The sequence below is a fragment of the Haematobia irritans genome, chromosome 3 (genome assembly GCF_050003625.1).
Source record: "Haematobia irritans isolate KBUSLIRL chromosome 3, ASM5000362v1, whole genome shotgun sequence".
NCBI lineage: Eukaryota > Metazoa > Arthropoda > Insecta > Diptera > Muscidae > Haematobia > Haematobia irritans.
The window spans coordinates 33,004,981-33,021,309 of record NC_134399.1 but is presented as its reverse complement, the minus strand read 5'-3'; the positions used below and the strand labels follow the sequence as shown (position 1 = coordinate 33,021,309).

The following is a 16,329-nucleotide window of genomic DNA, read 5'->3' as shown; positions in this document are numbered from 1 at the left end:
AATAAAATTAATAAACATCTAAACAATCGTGTTTTACTTGACCACAATGATTCTTTTATAACTATCTTAAAATGCATTTTCTCTGATTGCTTGAAGGGGCTCTTATTGGCGTCCTTCTAAATGTATCCAGAAGGGCACCTAATAATTGCACTCATGCGATACTTTTTTGTAGTAACTTGGCGTGGTACAACTTCTCAATAGTGATGGCGCTTTTCCGAGGAGTTTTGGATATCGTATACGACTGTGTTCGACGTGATGGGGATTCTCAGAAGCGCCCCCAAATTCAAAAAATGTTGGCAGGGAAACGACCCTTAGACCAGTGTAGATTGCATTAGCGTAGCTAGACAATTTTCCTAGGGGGGGGCTATAGCCCCCCCTAGCTAAAAATGTTTAGACTGAACTTATAGGTTCAATTATTGTTTTATTTCATAAAAAAGAATAAAAACATAGACATCAAAATAATATATAATAAAGCAACTAAAAGTAGTTCCACACTTTTCCCAGCAAAAAAAATTGGGATTTGTTTTAAAGGCACAACTTTAAAAGCACTTCCAAAAATGTCCTCACAAAGAAGTTAATTATATTAACTACACAGGAAGTTTTTTACTTCAGCTTTTTCATATTTTAATGCGTAATTTTTGTTTTCTTTTTTCAAATAGTTAAAAAAAAGAGTAAGAATAAATAAAATGGTAAAAATTATTCAAATTTTGCCACAAAAATTAAATCCATTATAGAAAAATCGATAATTTTTGAAAATATTCAAACAAGCGTTAGAATGCATTAAAAATCATAAAAAATATAAAAATTACTATAAATTAATGTTTCTTGAAGCTCGAGGTCTTTATAAATATTTATATAATTCTAACAAAAGGTCGACCAAAAATCAAATAAAAAACGAATAAATAAAAATTATTTATTTGGGAAAATATATTAATTCACATCCAAAACTCTGAATTCGGATCACACCTTAAGAAGTGATGCAAATTTATTGCAACGGCTGTTGAAACGGTGGACATTCGTTCTATGACGAGTTCCTATTACATTCATCGCTTCTCCGCCAATTTCGCACCACTTCCGGACCCAAAAAGAACATTTTCACTTCTTTTTTGGCGACGCTTTTTTGCAGCATTATTAAGATATTAATTTATGAAAGAATAGTTTTAATACCAATTACTATTTTTTAATTAAGATGACTAAACCAGACTAAACAATATAATAAAGGAGCTTTACAGCCTGTTTCTGTATGTCGAATGAGCTCTGTCGATCGACTAAAATGGAAACAAACAGCTGAATTTAAAGGGTGATTTGTTAAGAGCTTGATAACTTTTTTTAAAAAAAAAACGCATAAAATTTGCAAAATCTCATCGGTTCTTTATTTGAAACGTTAGATTGGTCCATGACATTTACTTTTTGAAGATAATTTCATTTAAATGTTGACCGCGGCTGCGTCTTAGGTGGTCCATTCGGAAAGTCCAATTTTGGGCAACTTTTTCGAGCATTTCGGCCGGAATAGCCCGAATTTCTTCGGAAATGTTGTCTTCCAAAGCTGGAATAGTTGCTGGCTTATTTCTGTAGACTTTAGACTTGACGTAGCCCCACAAAAAATAGTCTAAAGGCGTCAAATCGCATGATCTTGGTGGCCAACTTACCGGTCCATTTCTTGAGATGAATTGTTCTCCGAAGTTTTCCCTCAAAATGGCCATAGAATCGCGAGCTGTGTGACATGTAGCGCCATCTTGTTGAAACCACATGTCAACCAAGTTCAGTTCTTCCATTTTTGGCAACAAAAAGTTTGTTAGCATCGAACGATAGCGATCGCCATTCACCGTAACGTTGCGTCCAACAGCATCTTTGAAAAAATACGGTCCAATGATTCCACCAGCGTACAAACCACACCAAACAGTGCATTTTTCGGGATGCATGGGCAGTTCTTGAACGGCTTCTGGTTGCTCTTCACTCCAAATGCGGCAATTTTGCTTATTTACGTAGCCATTCAACCAGAAATGAGCCTCATCGCTGAACAAAATTTGTCGATAAAAAAGCGGATTTTCTGCCAACTTTTCTAGGGCCCATTCACTGAAAATTCGACGTTGTGGCAGATCGTTCGTCTATTCATGATGAAATGTCAAAGCATACTGAGCATCTTTCTCTTTGACACCATGTCTGAAATCCCACGTGATCTGTCAAATACTAATGCATGAAAATCCTAACCTCAAAAGAATCACCCTTTATAACCAAAAAACAGCTGTTTCTATGCATTTCAGTCGATCGATTGAACTCGTTCGACATACAGAAACAGGCTGTTAGTTATTTAACTAAACCATAAGTTCAATCACAGTTCTATTTCATAAATATCAGACTTCAAACATTGTCATCGGCAACTGTTACCACAACCCAAGTAATTCGATTGTGCATGAAAGTCTTTAGAGGAACTTTGTGCGGTTGTATATACTTGTTTAATTTTTATAAAAATGTAAAATCGTAAATAGGTTTTCAAATTCTGGGGGGGGCTAAATTTTTTCTGGGGGGGTCTAAGCCCCCTCCCCAGAGGCCTTCCTACGCTTATGGTAGATTGTGAGCGATGTTTTACATCTTCAATAAGATAAGATCGCGTACATCTGAATTCCGAATCCCGAGATTTATACTAATACTATTGTAATATAATAGGCTTTGGGTAACATTTTAAAACCTAAAAAAATTAAAATTTGTTGTTCGCCAAACCGTAAAGTACAAAAACATCAACTGCTGTATTTTCAATGAGTGCAGATTAAGAACTAAAAAAAAAGTTTTGTGCAAAAAACACGAAAAATTAAAAAAAAAAAATTAATTCATTTTTATTAAATAACTTGTTTATTCATTAAACCGTAAAAAGTATATATGTAGATGTTAACAACCACAAATCCATATTTAATATATTAATAAAATAAATGTATTTGTTCATATTTATATGAATGATTATAAAGGCAAAGAGTTTTCGTAAATTTACAATAATTTAACTGTCTCTACAAAAAATGTACAATATGTTTATACATATAAGGAATGTTGTGAGTATATTTATCAGAGTATTACATTTAAGATTTCATGGAACGGTGGGTTATTTTGAATATTTTTAAATTCGTAATCAAGAAAACTGCCACAGTTTTAGATATTATTGATTTAAAAATTATGCATAAAGTCAGGTTATTGGTATATGATTGACACTAAAGTAGGTTTATTTCATGGTGAGTTATCCACAGCATATTTGTTGATTTAGATCAAGGGCAAATTCAATTAATATAATGGTATTTTCAATCATATTTGTAATTTTCACTATGAAACTGTGTGCATAGTAGTTGTATTAAAAATCTATATTAATTTTTTTTTTATTTTCGTTTGAAAAAAAAAAATAAATTTATGGTGAGTATAAACATTAAAAATATCAACAAAATAAAAAATAATTTTTAATTCAGTGAAATTTTAGAAATTAAAAAATAAATTGATTTTAAATTGATGTTGGGTCTAAATTTAGCTTGAAACAATTTAATTAAAGATTAATTTGCTCAATTAATTTCATGATTGTAAATAACAAAAAAAGTTTTGGGTATATATTACATTGAATTTAATTCAATTAAATTTGGATGGAGTAAAAATGTCAGAGACATATATGCAGATTAAAGCTACGAACTATATTCGGTTTTCGTCGGAGAAAAAAAACTAAAGACTATTGAAAAAAATGTTTAAATAATATTTGCACAAATAGATTAACATACAAAATATTTGTGTAAGCTTAGAGCTAGCTAAAAAACAGAAAGTCTGCTGAAAAAGAGAAAGAAGCTATTGCTTACTGTAAAAAGGGAATATTAAAATTTTAGTATAATAAATAGAAAATAGATAATTTTCTGTTATTCCTGAAATATCGAGTAATTTGCAATATCATAATCGTAGACACACTGAAAAAATGTCCGTAGTTTGCTGATTGACTGAACAAATAACAGGGTGAGCTAATCACCTTCATCGTTTTCGTTGTGTTAGGATAGCTCCCAAAGAAATTTGTTAGTAGAATCATCAGAAAAGTCTGCTGAAAAAGGGAAAGCAGTCACTGCTTGCTGAAATAGCAAAAATTGTCTGCTATTTTTTAAAGCTCGGTTACCCTAAAACATATTTTAGTTTAGCTAAAACAAATAAAAATGTCAACTTAGGGGCTATCGTAACACAATTAAAATCTCTGCTTAAAAATCTGAATATTTATCAAATTGAAGCCTAACAGCAAACAAAATATTTGCTGATCTAATTTAGGAGCTTGTAAGTATATTACAGTACAAAAATATACTAAAACCTACTTTTGGTTCTTAAATATGCTTTGGCGAAAAATTTATAAACTAAAAAATTTTATAATTTGTTGGTCGTTAGACCCTGAAGAACAAAAAAAATAACAGCTGACATCGATTTTTTTCTATGAGTGTTGTTAGCAGACTTTTTTCTTTTTTTCTTTGAGTGTTGTTTACCTTTTTATTTGTTTCGGCAAAACTAAAACATATTTTGGTGAAATCGAGTTAAAAAATATAGCAGAAAGGTTTGCTATTTCATCAAAAAATAATTGCTTTCCCTTTTTCAGTGGCATTTTTTTAGCAGACTTTTCTGCTATATTTAGCAACCAATTTCTTTGCGCGGATAAAATGTATTTTTCTAGGCTGTTGGAAGTAAGAAAAATTAACGATAGCATTAGATTGGGCTTAATGTTGTGTTTTGTATTTTATGATGAGGCTTGCCCTGTCTTCAAACTATTTCGCTAAAATTAAATTCGAAAATAAAATGTCCACATTTCATCCCGGCTGAAACAGCAGACATTTTCAACAAACTACGGAGTTTTCGCCAGCAAGTCTGCTTTTATGAAGTTGCTATTATTAGCAGAGTTTTTTTCTATGAGTGTAATGGAATAGCAAAAAACTTGATTGATAAGTGGTATATGGAATTTCTAAAACTTTCTTAACTTTATATGAGTTTACTATTAAAATTATTTTTTTAGAAAAATATAAAGAATTTTTTTCTTGAGCTTAAAAATTGTAGTTATGTATCAGCAAACAATGGCTGATTTAATAGCAAATGTATATTGAAAAATTTTTAAACTTTTAAGATAGGTTTTTTAATGTTTATTAAAAAAATATAAAGAATTTTTTCTTGAGCTTAAAAATTGTAATTATGTATCAGCAAACAATGGCTGCTTTAATAGCAAATGTATATTGAAAGTTTTTTAAACCTTTTTATTAAAAAATATAAAGAATTTTTTCTTGAGCTTAAAAATTGAAACCTTTTTAAACTTTTAAGATATGTTTTTTAATATTTATTAAAAAATATAAAGAATTTTTTTCTTGAGCTTAAAAATTGTAATGTATCAGCAAACAATGGCTGCTTTAATAGCAAATGTATATTGAAAGTTTTTTAAACCTTTTTATTAAAAAATATAAAGATTTTTTTCATGATCTTAAAAATTGCAGTTATGTATCAGCAGACAATGGCTGCTTTAATAGCAAATATATATAGCTGCTTTAATAGCAAATATATATTAAGATTTTTTAAGCTTTTTGAGTTTCAAACTTTGTCTCTTCTATTTCATCATAATTTGTATTTATCAATAGACAATTAAATTTATTTTTTTTATTCATAGGCGATAAGCCAATATTGGCCAAAACTGCAATTAATACCATACATTTTATGCTCTTTAAATTTTCTACGAAAAGCGAATATAGCACCTAACTTAAAAATATGATGGGGAGGGGGGATAAATAATCAACAACACATCGAGACGCAATAATGATTATAATACATTGAAAATCTTCTACTACTACAACTTATGTATTATTCAAAGAGATATTTGATGAATGATCCTTAAGATATCTTACAAGGGCTCGATAATTGTTTTTTTTTTTTTTGTTTTTATTACTCTATTGTGTCTTATTAAGCCAATTATTACCGTGCCATTTATAGGAGCCATAGTATTTAAAGTTACTTTCATATAATTTACGATCAGCCTCCTTGGGACCACGTGAACCATACACATAGGGTATGGGCTTGATTTTAGTTTGTTCTATTTGATGTAGAATGGGAGTAAATATACGCCAAGCTTCTCGTAACTCATCGGAGCGTACAAAATGCATTTGCGAACCACAAAATACATCCAATATCAAACGCTCATAGGCATCGGGCAAGTAGGAATCTCTATAACGATGTTCATAGGTCAAATCCAATTCAGTCTCTTCAATGTCAAATGTAATGCCTGGAGATTTGGTCATCATCTTGAAATACAAAGCCTCACCGGGTTGAACACGAATAACCAATTCATTGCGTTTCGTATTGCCCTCGAAAATATCGCCGGGTACATCTTGGTATTGTATTCTTACTTCAGCCTTACGTTCATTCAAAGCTTTGCCACAGCGCAATATGAATGGCACCCCTTGCCAGCGTTCATTGTTGATATGTAGAACGCCCAGAGCATATGTGGGCGTTGTTGAATCGGGATTTACTGTGGGATCATCTAAATAGCCCTTGGTTGCCTCACCAGTGCCTTGTGGATTACCCACATATTGACCCAATACCATATCATCCAAAGTCAAGGCATTTATGCTCTTTAATACTTTGACCTTCTCATCTCTTATGTCATCCGGATGGCATGACACCGGTTTCTCCATGGCGACCAACGAAAGAATTTGCAGCAAATGATTTTGCATGACATCACGTATAATGCCAAACTGATCGAAGTAACCACCACGACCTTCGGTGCCAAATGGTTCCTTGAATGTTATCAACACTGAGGCAATATTCTCTCGATTCCATGTGGAACCCAAAATTTTATTACCGAAACGTATGGTCATGAGATTTTGTACCATTTCCTTGCCCAAATAATGATCAATGCGATATAGTTGATCTTCATGGAAGAGAGAGGCTAAATGATCACTGAGCTCTTTGGAAGAAGCATCATCTCGTCCAAATGGTTTTTCGATGATAACACGATTCCATCCACTGCAAAGAAAAAAAGGAAACGAGATTTTTAAAATACATGAAGCCAAAAAAGTCTAAAATTTATAATATGAGCATATTCGTATAATTCCAGGTAAATTTACTTCGAGTGATCTGATAGGAGAAGGTTTAAGCAATATTCTGATGTTTTTATAACCTCCACCATAGGATGGGGGGTATACTTTGTCATTCCGTTTGTAACACATCGAAATATTGTTCTAAGGCCTCATATAGTATATATATTCTGGGTCGTGGTGAAATTCTGAGTCGATCTAAGCATGTCCGTCCGTCCGCCCGTCTGTTGAAATCATGCTAACTAAAACAAGCTATCGACTTGAAACTTGGCATAAGTAGTTATTATTGATGTAGGTCGGATGGTATTGCAAATGGGCCATATTGGACCATTTTTACGTATAGCCCCCATATAAACCGACCCCCAGATTTGGCTTGCGGAGACTCTTAGAGAAGCAAATTTCATCCGATCCGGTTGAAATTTGGTACGTGGTGTTAGTATATGGTTTCTAACAACCATGCAAAAATTGGTCCATATCGGTCCATAATTATGTATAGCCCCTATATAAACCGATCCCCAGATTTGACCTCGGGAGCATCTTGGAGGAACAAAATTCATCCGATTCGGCTGAAATTTGGTACAACTAATGCAAAAATTGGTCCATATCGGTCTATATATATATATATATATATATATATATATATATATATATATATATATATATATATATATATATATATATATATATATATATATATATATATATATATATATATATATATATAAATATAGCCGATCCCCAATCACACAAAAATTGGTCCATATCGGTTCATAATCATGGTTGCCGCTCGAGCCAAAAATAATCTACCAATGTTTTAATTTCTATAGAAAATTTCGTCAAAATTTTATTTCTATAGAAAACTTTGTCAAAATTTTGTCAAAATTTTATTTCTATAGAAAATTTTGTCAAAATTGTATTTCTATAGAAATTTGTCAAAATTTTATTTCTATAAAAAATGTTGTCAAAATCTTATTTCAGTAGAAAATTTTGTCAAAATTTTAATTCTATAAAACATTTTGTCAAAATTTTATTTCTATAGAAAATTTTGTCAATATTTTATTTCTATAGAAAATTTTGTCAAAATTTTATTTCTATAGAAAATTTTGTTAAAATTTCATTTCTATAGAAAATTTTGTCAAAATTTCATTTCTATAGAAAATTTTGTCAAAATTTCATTTCTATAGAAAATTTTGTCAAAATCTCATTTCTCTAGAAAATGTTGTCAAAATTTTATTTCTATAGAAAATTTTGTCAAAATTTCATTTCTATAGAAAATTTTGTCGAACTAAATTATATACGTATTTAATCGGGCTTTTTATTGTTTAATATATATCCCGTATGGACTAACTTACAATTTAGAAGACGGTGTTAAGAAATTGTAAGATACCTTGCTATCGGCAAGTGTAACCGCAACCCAAGTAATTCGATTGTGGACGACAGTCTTTAGTAGAAGTTTCTACGCAATCCATGGTGGCCTGGCCGAACTTACGACCGTATATACTTGTTTTTACTTACTTTTTTGATAAACAGATATTCTTCACTTGTACTGTTACGGTATTGAACACTGATGGTGGTAAAGCTAAATAAAATATCCGATTAGCAATTCCTTTGCTTTCCATTGCTTCCATTTGTTGCTGTAATAGTTCATATCCCAAACGGCCATCGTAGCTACCCGATACATATTCATTCAATTTCCAAAAGTCTTCGTAACGTTGCTGTTCGTGGGGCTGGACCTAAAATCAAAAAATATAAGAAAAAATAATGATATTGGTAAGAATAACAACAAAATACCAAACGAAAAGAAATTTTTTCAGTAGATCCTGTAAAAAAATTCGCCTATAATTGTTTGCTAGAAGACCAACTTCTTAATATCTTTTTTTTTGAGTGTACAAATTTTTTTAATTATTTTCGTTAATTTTAAATATCAGTTTCTGATTTTTAGCAGAAATCTTTTTTGTTGATTGGGATGACATTTTTTGAAATGGAAAGAAATTTGTAACCCATAGATATATCAGCATTATAGTACACTCAAGAGAAAATGCCAGTTATAATATCTCTTTTGCTTCAATAGCAATACTACTAATCTTGTTTCGACTAAAAGATGTTCACTATTTCGCCAACGAAAAACTAAACTTTATAAATATTTGCTAGATTTTTAGAAAAATAGTCATTTTAATTGTACACCCAAAGAAATTTGTTAGTAGAAACGGCAGAAAAGTATGCTAAAATAGCAAACGGAAGAAATTTCCTCTTCTAAGAGGGTCCGGAAGTCACATCTAGAGATCGGTGCTATATATAAATATGAATCGATATGGACCAATTTTTGCATGGTTGTGAGTGGGCATATGCTGACTACAAGTACCGATTTTCAAACGGATCGGATGAAATTCACTGCCTAAGAGGTTTCGGAGTTAAAATCTGGGGATCGATTTATTGAGAATTGATATTGATCAATTTTTTGCATAGTTTTTAGAGGGCATATACCGGCTTCAATAACTGAATTTCAACCTGATCGGATAAAATTTGCTCTTCCAAGAGGTGCCGGAAGTCAAATCTGGGAATACTTTTATATGGTGGCATACCTAAAAGAGGTCCGATTTGGCCGATTTGCAATACCATCCGACCTACATCAATAACACCTACTTATACCAGATGTCAAGTTGACAGTTTGTTTCTTTTGGAAGTTAGAGTGATTTCCATAGACGGAAGGACAGACATCGCTACAGTGTTAGAAAAATATGTTTTTCATATGTTCCGATATAAACAAAATGTGCTTCGGGCACAATTTTTAAACACAATATATTTAAGTGCAAACATTTAATGTTCCTAAACTAACACTAAATGTTTGGGACACATATGTTAATATGTTAGAGTATACTATGTTTGGGGCATGCATGTTTCATAAAAATTATATGTGTGAATGTAAACATATATAAATTTAGAAATTTCGAGTACACATATATATGTTGTGATATTTTATTCAGAGAGCGACAGAGAGAGAGAGAGTATAGAGATGGAAACCGGGACGGTTGACGAAAGATATCAACATAACACAGCGAGAGAACCAAAAGGGAGCAATTTCTGTGAAACCGCTTGTATGTTGTTTCGGAAAACTGTTTTATGATAAGGCCAAAAATTTAATAAGTCTAAATATTATTTAATTTGAATATTAGAATGAGTATTCGGAGTAAAGAGAATTCGGAACCAAGAGAATATACCAAGAGGAGTTGACGGACACCTTCAAGTAGAAAAGCGGACATTAAGTTCGAGTTTTGCAGCTAAAACAATTGAAAAAGATTATTTTCTTTAAAATGAATTATTAAAGAAAAGTAAAAGGCAAAACCATTTTAGAGTGATAATGCCAACTTAATACCGGCCTTAAAGGTAAAAATGAAATTAAGTACAAATATGTAAATTAAAAAAAATGGTGTTCGGTCGGAGCAGGGATTGAACCCACGACCCTTTGCATGCAAGGCAGACATGCTAACCACTGATCCACGTGGCCAACAAATGTATGTTTCTGTTAAATAATGTTATGTTTGCATGGGCTCGTGGGCGCTGCAAACTATGCTATATAAAAGTAACTTATAACGATAATTGTCTACAGGGGACTATAACAGCTACGTAGTCCAATGGATAGTGTGTCGACTTACAAACTGTATGGTTCTCGGTTCGATTCTCCGTCCAGGCAAAAGGTAAAATTTAAAAAATTGAATAATTTCTTCAACATTATTTGTTTTACACAAAATATTGAATATTGTTTTTATTATATTAAAATATTGTTTTTATTGCGTTACAAAACGAAAACATCGAGTTTTCAGCAGACTTTCTGCTATTTTAGCAAATTTTTCTGCTGTGTCTACTAACAAATTTCTTGGGTTTGGATCCTGATTGTTGACTAGAGTACTTCCAAAAATTTCTGTTATTTACTTGAATTGATCGAAAATATTCGAAACCGATGGCAAAATCCGACGATAGCGGCGATAAAAAATTACTATTGTTTTTTATTTATATTTTCCTAAATTGTTTGCATCTTTTTTTCATATAGTATGCGCAAATGAATCATTTTCCCGACAAACGTGTAATTTAGTCGTAATATTTCTAAGCCAGCCAAACTGATAACAGTGATTGCGTTATACTTTGTATTACCACCTATAGTGAGCATTATTAACATTTACTAGGTGATTGACCATCACTCACTGAACATTTTGAAGAGTAGAGCAAACATTAATTAGTAAAAAATGAATTTGGCCTTTAATGATGTATGTAAAGTTTAACATAGTTTTTATTTACCGTTGACCCTGAATGAATTTTAGATAGGTTCGAAATAATTTAAATTTAAAACTCAACCACCTAACCCAAGTCCCTATGTAATTCGAGTAGTAGTAAACTGATCGGTATGAAATGTGTATGTCATGTATGTGAGTACACGCAAAAAAAAAAACTTTTGTAACAAACTTTATTTTTGCCATAAATAAAAACATTTTCATTCTCATCATGCAGTACTATGCATCGCCACATATCCTACACGCAAAAAAAAATTCTTTCCTCACAAACGAGGGAGCCACCGTGGTGCAATGGTTAGCATGCCCGCCTTGCATACACAATGGCGTGGGTTCGATTCCTGCTTCGACCGAATACCAAAAAGTTTTTCAGCGGTGGATTATCCCACCTCAGTAATGCTGGTGAAATTTCGGACTCAGTTATAAAAAGGAGGTCCCTTGTCATTGAGCTTAACATGGAATCGGGCAGCACTGTGATAAGTGATAAGAGAGAAGTTCGCCAATGTGGTATCACAATGGACTAAGTGAGCCTGATACATCGGGCTGCCACCTAACCTAACCTAACCTTCCTCCCAAACGAAATTTTAACCAAACAATGATCGTTTCTCATTTGCTTTTCGCTGTAAGGAAGTTTCTTAGGAATATGCTTTTTGGTTTATACTTTTTGTGATAAACGTTTCATAAAGATTAACCCAAAAAACAATCTTTTCTGGCTAATTGCATTTTCCCTCTCATCTTTCTCACTTCCACTAGGTTTTTAGTTCTTAGCGCCTTTTTCTGCAATACAAACAATATAGAAGAAATTATTCGATTTTATAAACTTTTTAAATTTTACCTTTCGCCTGGATGGAGAATCGAACCGCGGACCATACAATTTGTAAGCCAACACACTATCCTCTGGGCTACGTAGTCAAAGAGTCATGTTGACTTCAACATTCAAACAGTTATATTTATATAGCATCGTTTTCGGCGCCCACAAGCCGATTAAACAATCTTGATTGAGCAATGGTTAGTACGTCCGCCTCGCATATATTTTTTTTACATATATTCCAGAAATATTCGGAAGCAGTGTTGCCGACTCCCCAAGGTCAAAAAGCACCAAAAATATATTATAAATTCTAACATACAACTTCCTATCACAAAAACGAGAATTAAATGCTCTACTAAAAAACAAAAAAAAAAACTTCCGAAGATGTATTATAGGACTTTTGTATATTGAATTTTGGAATTCATTTTTTAGAATTTTTCATGAAGTTAGGAACCGCTATTCAAGTATACACTTTGAGCAGTTTTAATGCTTTCATCCAATTCACTTTTAATCAGTAATGTCTTTCAACCTTCAAAATATTAATATATAGAAGGAGTCTATTGCTTATTTCAGTTGTGCGTGCTTTTGTGAATTTAATACAAACGTTTTTAATGACATCTTTATCAAGTTCAAAACTTCGGCACTCGTCGCTAGACTTTTCTGCAGAATACCCTAAATAACAATATTAATTAAAAATAATCAATACCACCTTCATAACAATCAAATTCTATATTTGGCAATAAAGTTGAGTTTCTTAAGCTATCGAAAGTCTAATCCAAATTTTTGTATCAATTAAACTTTATACTGTTCAAAATGAAAAAAAAGCACCAAAGCACTAAATGAAAAGGCCAGAAAGCACCAACTTGGTCCTTTTTTGAAAAGGCACCAAAAAGGCAATTTGGTGATTTTTAGAAATCCAAAAGCACTAAATTTGGTGCTAAAAGCACCAAATTGGCATCACTGTTCGGAAGAAAATGTGTAACACACGAATTTTTTTGGTGATAAAAGTTTAAAATTCTCTAAGAAATTCAAAAAACTCTAACAAAAGAAAAACATTTTCGGTACACGTTTTTTTCTTTGCGTGTAATTAAAGTTGTATGTTTTCTTTAAACGAAGTTTATTTAAATAAGCTTCGTGTGTGAATTACATAAATACATCTGCTTGGCTGTGTGAATTACTTGTGTGCTGATGTTATTTACTGTTAAAGAAAAAATTTCAGCGTCAAAAGAAAATTTCGTTTCTCAGAAAAGGAACGAAACTCTTCTTTTAGTGTATGTGTACGATTATTATGCGAAGCTATGTCGAAAACCTAACGTAAAATTTTATTTTTGTGTGCATAAGATTTGTTTTGTTCTCACCTCTTTCTCTTCTCTTTCTTTCTACAAACAATGCACACGAAAAATTGATTTCTTTTCTAGGAAATGAAATTTTAGACCAAAGAATTTTTCTTTTGTTGTTTAAGTTATTTCTTTCGGGCTAAACAAAGTTCATTGGGGACAAACGTGACAACGCCTAGTCATAAACAAAACTTCGTTGGGAGGAAGGAATTATTTTGTGTGAGTGTGTAGAAACAAATTTTAAAATGGATCCCCAAATGGGGTTATTTTTTGGGCACGGAATTTTTTAGTTCGGGACTATGGGATTTTAAGAGAGAAGTTCACCAATGTGGTATCACAATGGACTGAATAGTCTAAGTGAGCATGATACATCGGGCTGCCACCTAACCTAACCTAGGGGATTTTATGGAAAATTTCCATAAATTTGGGGACTTTTTCAAAATCGGTTCACTATAATAAATCAGGTTTCCCATAATGGTTTACATTTCTAAAGTCTACATGATTATTAAAAAAGAAGCACAGCGAATCGTCAAAATTTAAAACATGAGACTTTACCCCTCTTTATTCCACGGCATACAAACCCAGCAAAAAAAGCGTCGCCAAAAAAGTTATGAAAATGTTCTTTTTGGACCCGGAAGTGGTGCAAAATTGACGCAGAAACGATGAATTTAACATGGGCTTGTCATAGGACGGAAGTCCTCCATTTCAAAGCCGTTGCGCTGAATTTGAATCACTTCTTTAGGTGTGATCCGAATTCAATGTTTTGGATGTAAATTAAAAAATTCTGTGATATTTTATCAAATAAATAATTTTTATAATTTTTTATAATTTTTAATGGATTCTAACGCTTGTCGGAAACGTTTGGCCTCAAATATTTTCAAAAATTCTCAATTTTTTCAGATTGGATTTAGCATTTTTGTCGACAAAATTTAAATGATTTTGAAACAAAAAAAGTTAAAATTACCTATTAAAAGTATGAAAAAACCAAGTTATAAAAAATTGAATTAAAAGAACTTCATGGGTAGTTAAAATAAAGAACATCATTGGGAGTGCATCTTCTAGAAGTGCTTTTAAAGTTGTGCCTTTGGAAGAACTTCCAATTTTTTTTGCTGGGAAATGGTGCAGGTGGAGCCTTTGGACTAGAAAAGGACACACGATTTTGTTTTGGAGGCTCAAGAGCTAATTTATAATTTTTCTCAGCTTGGCTCAGACATCTTTCTACAATTTTTAAATCATTTCGTGAGTACTCTGGCCTAAGTATTACCCCTTATTAGTGTTCTTCTCGGTTTTGGACAATAAATATAGAAATGATGATGATGTTTCATCTTCATATTGATCTATCACCTAATCAGCGTTGCCATTTTGGTCCAAAAGATTTTTAATTTTTAAATTTGGTCCGATGGTCCGAACGAACGGATTTTAGCCCATTTTGGTCCATTTTCTATGGATTATATACTATTTCAATTTTGTGAAAATTTCGCATTTTGAGGTCTTGAGTCAGGTTTTATATCTTTAACATTTAACCCCTATATTCGAATATGCGGCAGAAATTAAATAGTAGAATTGAGCTATATAAGAATATGGACCGATTTGAACCACTCTTGACGGATCAAATTATGGGTGCAAAGCAACACTACAGCAAATTGGATGAAAATTTAGAAATCTATTGTATTCTCTAAAAAAGTAAAATCTGAAGATCGGTCTTCATATATACCAAAATAAACCAAATGAGTCTGTTCTGGTCTTGAACTACCTCTAAGGTGAAAATTTAAGTCAAATTTTTGTAATTTGGAATTTCGACTTTTGATGTTAACTAAAATTCTGCTTTTTCAAAAAGTCTAATTTTCCATATTTAAAAAAAAATTAAAAGTCGACGTTTTTATTCTGAAGTCAATCGCTAAGTCATATCAGTTCTTTCTGGTTTATTTTATTTTTAATTAAAAGCAACAATAATATACATTTTAAGGCAGTTTTCTTCGAAATTAGAAATTTGGTCCGCTGGAGGGAATTTTGGTCCGATTTTGGAAAAAAAATTGTTCTTTTGTAAAATGTATTTTCAAATCAAGTAAAACATAAATGGTTTTAAAAAACGTATACTGTACAAAAAATATTTATATTGCAAAAATCCTAAGTATTTTACGAAGATTAGCATTTTTTTTAATGAAACGAATGTCTTTCGTAAATACAACAAGTAAGGAAAGTCTAAAGTCGGGCGAGCCGACTATATTATACCCTGCACCACTTTGTAGATCTAAATTTTCGATACCATATCACATCCGTCAAATATGTTGGGGGCTATATATAAAGGTTTGTCCCAAATACATACATTTAAATATCACTCGATCTGGACAGAATTTGATAGACTTCTACAAAATCTATAGACTGAAAATTTAAGTCGGCTAACGCACTAAGATAGGGTGGAACACAATGTTAGTAAAAAAATATGGGAAACATTTAAATCTGAAGCAAACTTCGCAAAAGTTTATTTATGATTTATCGATCGATATATATGTATTACAAGTTTAGGAAAATTAGAGTCATTTTTACAACTTTTCGACTAAGCAGTGGCGATTTTACAAGGAAAATGTTGGTATTTTGACCATTTTTGTCGAAATCAGAAAAACATATATATGGGAGCTATATCTAAATCTGAACCGATTTCAACCAAATTTGGCACGCATAGTAACAATGCTAAGTCTACTCCCTGTGCAAAATTTCAACTAAATCGGAGTTAAAAATTGGCCTCTGTGGTCATATGAGTGTAAATCGGGCGAAAGCTATATATGGGAGATATATCTAAATCTGAACCGATTTCAACCAAATTTGGCATGTAT

The 16,329-nt window shown here is 31.9% G+C and overlaps 1 protein-coding gene across 3 annotated transcripts in view; it reads right to left on the bottom strand.

Moving 5' to 3' along the window:
- Positions 1 to 2,827: 2,827 nt before the first annotated feature.
- The window catches only part of Zw (glucose-6-phosphate 1-dehydrogenase Zw), a 40,206-nt gene continuing 26,704 nt past the window's right edge, over positions 2,828 to 16,329 (bottom strand). For all 3 annotated transcript variants that reach the window (XM_075302150.1, XM_075302152.1, XM_075302151.1), the window contains exons 3-4: positions 8,583 to 8,800; positions 2,828 to 6,996 (exon numbers count right to left, since the gene is read on the bottom strand). In XM_075302150.1, the coding sequence (XP_075158265.1) occupies positions 5,922 to 6,996; positions 8,583 to 8,800 (1,293 nt within the window). In that variant the 3' untranslated portion in view covers positions 2,828 to 5,921. The remainder of the gene's footprint in view (positions 6,997 to 8,582; positions 8,801 to 16,329) is intronic.